The 6,839-nt window shown below is 40.2% G+C and overlaps 1 protein-coding gene across 1 annotated transcript in view; it reads right to left on the bottom strand.

The window, feature by feature from the left end:
• LOC106535440 (SH3 and multiple ankyrin repeat domains protein 3) overlaps positions 1 to 6,839 on the bottom strand; it is a gene marked incomplete at both ends in the record, with an annotated part of 68,084 nt that overhangs the window by 56,282 nt on the left and 4,963 nt on the right. The window contains 2 exon segments of the mRNA XM_014032441.1: positions 814 to 922; positions 6,381 to 6,452. Coding sequence (XP_013887895.1) covers positions 814 to 922; positions 6,381 to 6,452 — 181 coding nt within the window.

The following is a 6,839-nucleotide window of genomic DNA, read 5'->3' as shown; positions in this document are numbered from 1 at the left end:
ACCTGCTGGACCGGGTTACATCATCACCTCTGACATCACCTGCTGGACCGGGTTACATCATCACCTCTGACATCACCTGCTGCACCAGGTTACATCATCACCTGTGACATCACCTGCTCTGTGTCACACAAACAGGAAAACTAATATTTTAACTACAGGAACTATTTCCTGAAGTCACACATTCAAACCTGAAACACTGAATCATCTAAATAAAATCTTTTTGACTTTCTCCAAACATGACCAGAGAAAACAGCTGACACTCTTCTGGACCACCAGCAGATTTAAATTTTTCCCAGGATGGACATACAGAGGATGTCCTCCTCTTGTCTCCATGACGGGGGACAAGAACCGGGTCCAGACCAGCTTCAGGAGGTCCTGCTGCACCAGGCCCAGAGCTTTAATGGTTTAACAGGATGCAGAAGAGAAAAGGAAGGAAAATCTTTTCAAATTGCATCGAGGCAGTTCATAACTGTATTTAATATTATGTGAATAAAATCTGACAGAACCTTTTTAAAGACAGGTCATAAAACCCTCTCAGTCAGAGTGTTTCAGACACTTATTATAAAAAACTGGAACAAGTTCTTCTGCAGTAAAAACCTTGTTCTGGTTCAGATGAGACACTGTATGTATTCATATTGTTTTACAGTTAATCTGGTAAAAGTGTTTCCAAACACAATATATTACAAAAACCTGAAACAAAGACAGTCGGGTCATGTTGGACCAGTGTGAACCCAGTTATATTAAATGAAAAATATGATAAAACAACACACAGGTTTAGTGTTGTCCTGTAATGTTTGTCTCTTGCAGCCTCACCTCCAGTGTCACTGTCATGATAGTTGGGATCCAGACCTCTCTCCAGCATCTTAGCTGCTTTGTCCACCTGATTGTGCTGAATAAAGTCCATGAACTTCTTTAGATTGGCCTGCACATTCCACACACAAAGAAAGCCTTATTACAGCCAGAAGAAAGGAGGAATGACAGGAGTGAAGAGGAACAGACAGGACATACTGAGACTTTAATAAAGAATCTTATAGGAGTAAAGATRAGGAGAGAGAGTTGAAACACATTAAAACATGAAGATAAGGAGAGTCTGAGGGACATTTCCTGATAAAGACTAATGTAAGGTAGAAGAAAGRGGAAGGTGGTGCACATGACAGCACTGAGAGGAGTGGAGCTGCTGCTCCTTTCTGCTCGGCTCCGTCTGCTTTCTTTTCAGGACGAATGATAAAAATAGATAAGAGAGCAGCTCCCTGAAGGAGGGAAAATGAGGAAAGAACCAGACAGAGAGAGAAGACAACAATTAGAGGCAATAAAAAAAGAATCCAGCACATTTAATATCTTACATTTTTATTCAATGTTTATTTTTTTTTTCAATGTAATTTTCCACATACAGTGGTTTGCAAAAGTATTCATACCCCTTGAACTTTTCCATATTTTGTCACATTACAACCACAAACTTAAATATATTTCACTGGAATTTAATGTGAAAGACCAACACAAAGTGGTATACAATTGTGAAGTGGAAGCAAAATTTTACATGAATCAAAACATTTTTTACAAATAAAAAACTGAAAAGTGTGACGTGCAAAAKTATTCAGCCCCCTTTTCCCTGAGTGCAACCAATTGCATTCAGAAGTTGCCTGATGACTGCTAATGACTCAAAAGGGTCCACCTGTGTGTAATCTAATCTCAGTACAAATACAGCTGCTCCGTGACGGCCTCAGATGTTGGTTAAGAGAATATTGGGGAGCAAACAGCATCATGAAGTCCAAAGAACACAYCAGACAGGTTAGGAATATGGTTTTGGAGAAGTTTAAAGCAGGCTTAGGTTATAAAAAGATTTCCCAAGCTTTGAACATCTCACGGAGCACTGTTCAATCCATCATCCGGAAATGGAAAGAGTATGGCACCACAGTAAACCTGCCAAGACAAGGCCGTCCACCTAAACTTACAGGCCGAACAAGGAGATCACTGATCAGAGAGGCAGCCAAGAGGCCCATGGTGACTCTGGATGAAATGCAGAGAGCCACAGCTCAGGTGGGGGAAACTGTCCACAGGACAACAATTAGTCGTGCACTACACAAATGTGGTCTTTATGGAAGAGTGGCAAGGAGAAAGCCATTGTTAAAAGAAAACCTTAAGAAGTCCCGTTTGCAGTTTGCCAGAAGCCATGTTGAGGACACAGCAAACATGTGGAAGAAGGTGCTTTGGTCAGACGAGACCAAAATTGAACTTTTTGGCCACAATGCAAAACGCTATGTGTGGCGGAGAAAGAACACTGCACATCACTCTGAAAACACCATCCCCACTGTCAAATATGGTGGTGGCAGCATCATGCTCTGGGGGTGCTTCTCTTCAGCAGGGACCGGGAAGTTGGTCAAAGTTGATGGGAAGATGGATGGAGCCAAATACAGGGCAATCTTGGAAGAAAACCTGTTGGAGTCAGCAAAAGATTTGAGACTGGGGCGGAGGTTCACCTTCCAGCAGGACAACGACCCTAAACATAAAGCCAAAGCTACAATGGAGTGGTTTAAAAAAAAGAATATTCATGTGTTAGAATGGCCCAGTCAAAGTCCAGACCTAAACCCAATTGAGAATTTGTGGCAAGATCTCAAAACTGCTGTTCACAAACGCTCTCCATCCAATCTGACTGAGCTTGAGCTGTTTTGCAAGGAGGAATGGGCAAGAATTGCAGTCACTAGATGTGCAAAGCTGGTGGAGACATACCCTAAAAGACTTGCAGCTGTAATTGCAGCAAAAGGTGGCTCCACAAAGTATTGACTCAGGGGGGCTGAATAATTTTGCACATCGCACTTTTCAGTTTTTTATTTGTAAAAAATGTTTTGATTCATGTAAAATTTTGCTTCCACTTCACAATTGTATACCACTTTGTGTTGGTCTTTCACATTAAATTCCAGTGAAATATATTTATGTTTGTGGTTGTAATGTGACAAAATATGGAAAAGTTCAAGGGGTATGAATACTTTTGCAAACCACTGTATTTTTGTGAATTTATTTAAATATCTGTAAACAACTCTACTTTTTAAATGATGAAATATAATTCTCCAATCAGGTTCTTTTAAAATTCTGTCTCCAAGCAGAAAGATGTTTGAAGCAGCGTTCTCATTGGTCAGAACGTCACTGTCAGGACAGAGAATCTACAGGAGAACCAGTAAATGACAGGAAAAAGAACCAATCACAGGGTTAGAGTAGAGTGGGCGGGGCCAAAACATCTGTAGGAACCTCCTGCAGGCCGTCCTGAGACAGTGAAGTGGACACGAACTGTACGGCTAACATGTTAGCATCACTTTACAAAATGATCTTTGATTAGATTTAATGTGTTTCTGAGAACGCAGAGCAACACGAGGTAAAAACATTTTTGTTCTTTATATATATTTTATATACTTTATAAATCATGGTGACTCACTGAAACAGAAAAAAACAGATTAAATAGACTCATTTCCTCAGAGACATGTCCTCAATGTCAAATGTCAAAATAAGTTTTACAAACAAGGACTTTTACCACCAGCCTCAAATCAGAGCCAAGAGGAAATGTTTCAGCTGAGTTTTATTCTGGTTGTTTTTAGTTTATTTTATTCATGATCGATTATCAACAACTACATCAACAGGCTGATGGCTCCTACAGGACAAACTTCAAACAACTATCCAACAAACCAACTAACTAACTACCCAACTAACTATCCAACTCACTAAACAACAGACCAACTAACCACTCAACTAACTGCCCAACTAGCTAACTAACTAGCTAACTAGTTAACCAAATATCCACCCAAATACCCATCCACTTACACACCTTACTACCCAACTCACTAACCAAGAAACAACCCAATTAGCTAGCTAGTTAGCATACAAACTAACTAACTAACAAACCAACCAACCAACCAACCAACCAACCAMCCAACCAACCAACCAACCAACCAAATATCCATCCACCTACACACCTTACTACCCAACTCACTAACCAATCAACTAACTACCCAACAAACAACCCAATCAGCTAACTCACTAACTAACTAGTGAAAAGCTTGATTAACTTTCAGGTTAAACTTGATTTTGTCACAGTTAAATAAAAGGAAAATGAAAGTTATTGTGTGTTATAATTGTAAACACAGATGTGTTTTCTCCAGAGTTGAAACAGTTTTTTCGACAGGACCAGTTAAAGTCAGGTTTTAGCTCCGTCACCATGATGACTCACCGTCAGTTCAATATGTGGAAATGTCAGGGGATTGTGTTCACGTCTCAGTGTCTCTGTGGTGTGTTTGATTTAATGTAGCCGAGGCAGTGTGTCCTCAGGTTGTTTGTGTGTCTCCAGGCCTTGTTATCCAGACTCTRGAGGAAACTGTCAGCGTCTGCTCTGCCTTTTTGCTAAAACAAGATGGAAGAGTGGACACTGGTCAGCTTTGTTCCTGTGAATCTCACCAACAGAAGCAGCACACCTGATAGGATGAGCTGAAAATACTCACCTGGAGCCAAACAATTATCTCTGTGTCAATAAATAAACACCTGCTTTACATGAATAACTTGTTGAAAACCTGAGTGTGTAAAAATGTTCCTGTTGTTTTCTGCCTCCTGTCCTCTCTGTCCTGTATCTGGAGGCAGAATCAGAGCTGCTGTCAGATACTTTCAGCAGGAAGCTGACACACTTTGTCTGCACAACAAGACACCAGCAGCCCAAAGTCAGGCAGAAGGATAACAATCACAAACTGTATAATCAGATTTTATTTATGTAGGAGGGACACAAACAGCCTCAGGGAGGAGAAAACTGTTGGTTTGATATGAATTATTATTTTTTACAGATTTTCTTTAATAATTACAGAAAGTTAGTAAAGAAGAAAAATAATCCTAAAGTAAAGAATCTGATACAATTTGAGATTAATCGTCTCATTCAGTTCAGGTTTGAGCTGCTTCCAAAACTTGTTGCTGTTCTTTAAGCAGAAACATCTGCTTCATGATAAATTATAAAGGTGAGGCGACTCCTGAGGCGGGTCAAAGTGGGTGCAGGTGAGCAACAAAATGATATTAATGACCAAGAMGGAAGTTTAGCTGGTCGACCACACGAGATTTAAATGTGATTCTCAAAAACTGATGGGTCAAAAAGCACAGACACTTAGTCTCAACCCTTCAGATTTACTTAGACTGCAATGGAACTTCATCCATCCATCCATCCATCCATCCATCCATCCATCCATCCATCCATCCATCCATTTTCTGTACACGCTTCTTCCTTTTCAGGGTTGCGTGGGTCACTGGTGCCCATATCCAGCAGTCACAGTGCGAGGGGCGGGGTACACCCTGGACAGGTCTCAGTCCATCACAGGGCCAATGGAACTTTTTAGATTTATTGCACTTTTGGGGTTTCAACGCAGCAAACAATGACATCATTCCAAACCAATCAAAACTTTTAGACTAAACTAACTTACTGCTGACCAGCTGATAAATCAGCACATTTCAACACACCAAGTATCATCTTGAAGTTTTTGTGATGATTTGAAAGGGAGGTTAASTCAAGGCACATCTCTAGATGCACTTAAAGGCACTGCTTTAAGGAAATAAAAATAAATCAGCCAAACATCAGGAAGAGAAGTCAGCTCCACAGCTCTGGTTCATGTTCTGGAATAAGTGCCAGGAGCATGACGGAGTCAGAGTGTCTGTTTAAAGAGATATACGGCAGRATAAATGCCACAGTAACGTCCTGACACCTCACAGCTCACACCTGTTCTGTGTTCAATCAGCAGGGTTTGCTGGGAAACACATGTTTTAACCCTAAAACAAAAGTAAAAGACCTGTGATGACACTGGAGAGTCTGTATCTACAGTGAAACAAGGCCTGTACTGACACGTCAAAGCTCAAGAAGTGAGAAAAAGCCATTACTCTGARAGCAACATAAAAAACATTATGTGGAAATATTGTATCAGTTTCTTAAAGCAGCAGCCAGTAAGTTAAAACTTTGGTGTAAACGGGTTCTTCAAACGGACAATGACCCTAATCACACAGGTACACTACAAAGATGTTGGAGGACGACTGCTGCAAAGACCTGAGAGCAGAAAAGACGTGTAAAACTAAGACGACTCAGTTACTTCTGTCAAAAAACAAAGAGATAATACCAATAAATTATTATGAGACGTTTGTGGACAGAAACCCAAAACAGTTGACCCAAATCACACAATTTAAAATAACACCAAATACTAATGGATGKATGTAAACATTCAAAATGGATAATTAGATTTAAACAGAAAAAGATGTGTGATGTTTAGAGGAAAGTCAGTAGCTGTAAATATCTACAGGTGTGGCAGCATTATTTTTATTTTTTAAATCAAACTCTGATCAGTTAACATGAGAGCAGCAACACTGTCACTAACCTTTGTATGAAGCTTGGCGATCTGTTTCTCATCAACGTTAGGTTGTCTGTAGACTCGGCTCTTGTAGCGAAACTGTTAGAAAGAAAGAACTTGTTAAAAGTGGGTTAAAATATCAGGTTCAACAGGTCAAAATGAGCCATGAGGTTCAGGTTTACACCTCATGGCTCATTTAAGCTGCAGGGTGAAGTTAGGTTGTTTCAAATCGAAAAATGAAACAAATTATCTCATCTAAACTGCAGAACATTCAGGATTTTGTTTACTCTCAAAAATAATTCCTCCACTGGAGCATTTAGTAACCAGACAAAGGGTCTGGACTCTGTAAAAACCAGAGGGTCTGGACTCTGTAAAAACCAGACAGAGGGTCTGGACTCTGTAAAAACCAGAGGGTCTGGACTCTGTAAAAACCAGAGGGTCTGGACTCTGTAAAAACCAGAGGGTCTGGACTCTGTAAAACCAGAC

This window comes from Austrofundulus limnaeus, unplaced genomic scaffold, assembly GCF_001266775.1.
Source record: "Austrofundulus limnaeus strain Quisiro unplaced genomic scaffold, Austrofundulus_limnaeus-1.0 Scaffold1449, whole genome shotgun sequence".
Classification (NCBI taxonomy): Eukaryota; Metazoa; Chordata; class Actinopteri; order Cyprinodontiformes; family Rivulidae; genus Austrofundulus; species Austrofundulus limnaeus.
The sequence above is the reverse complement of the archived record's forward strand: the minus strand, read 5'-3'. Positions and strand labels throughout refer to the sequence as shown.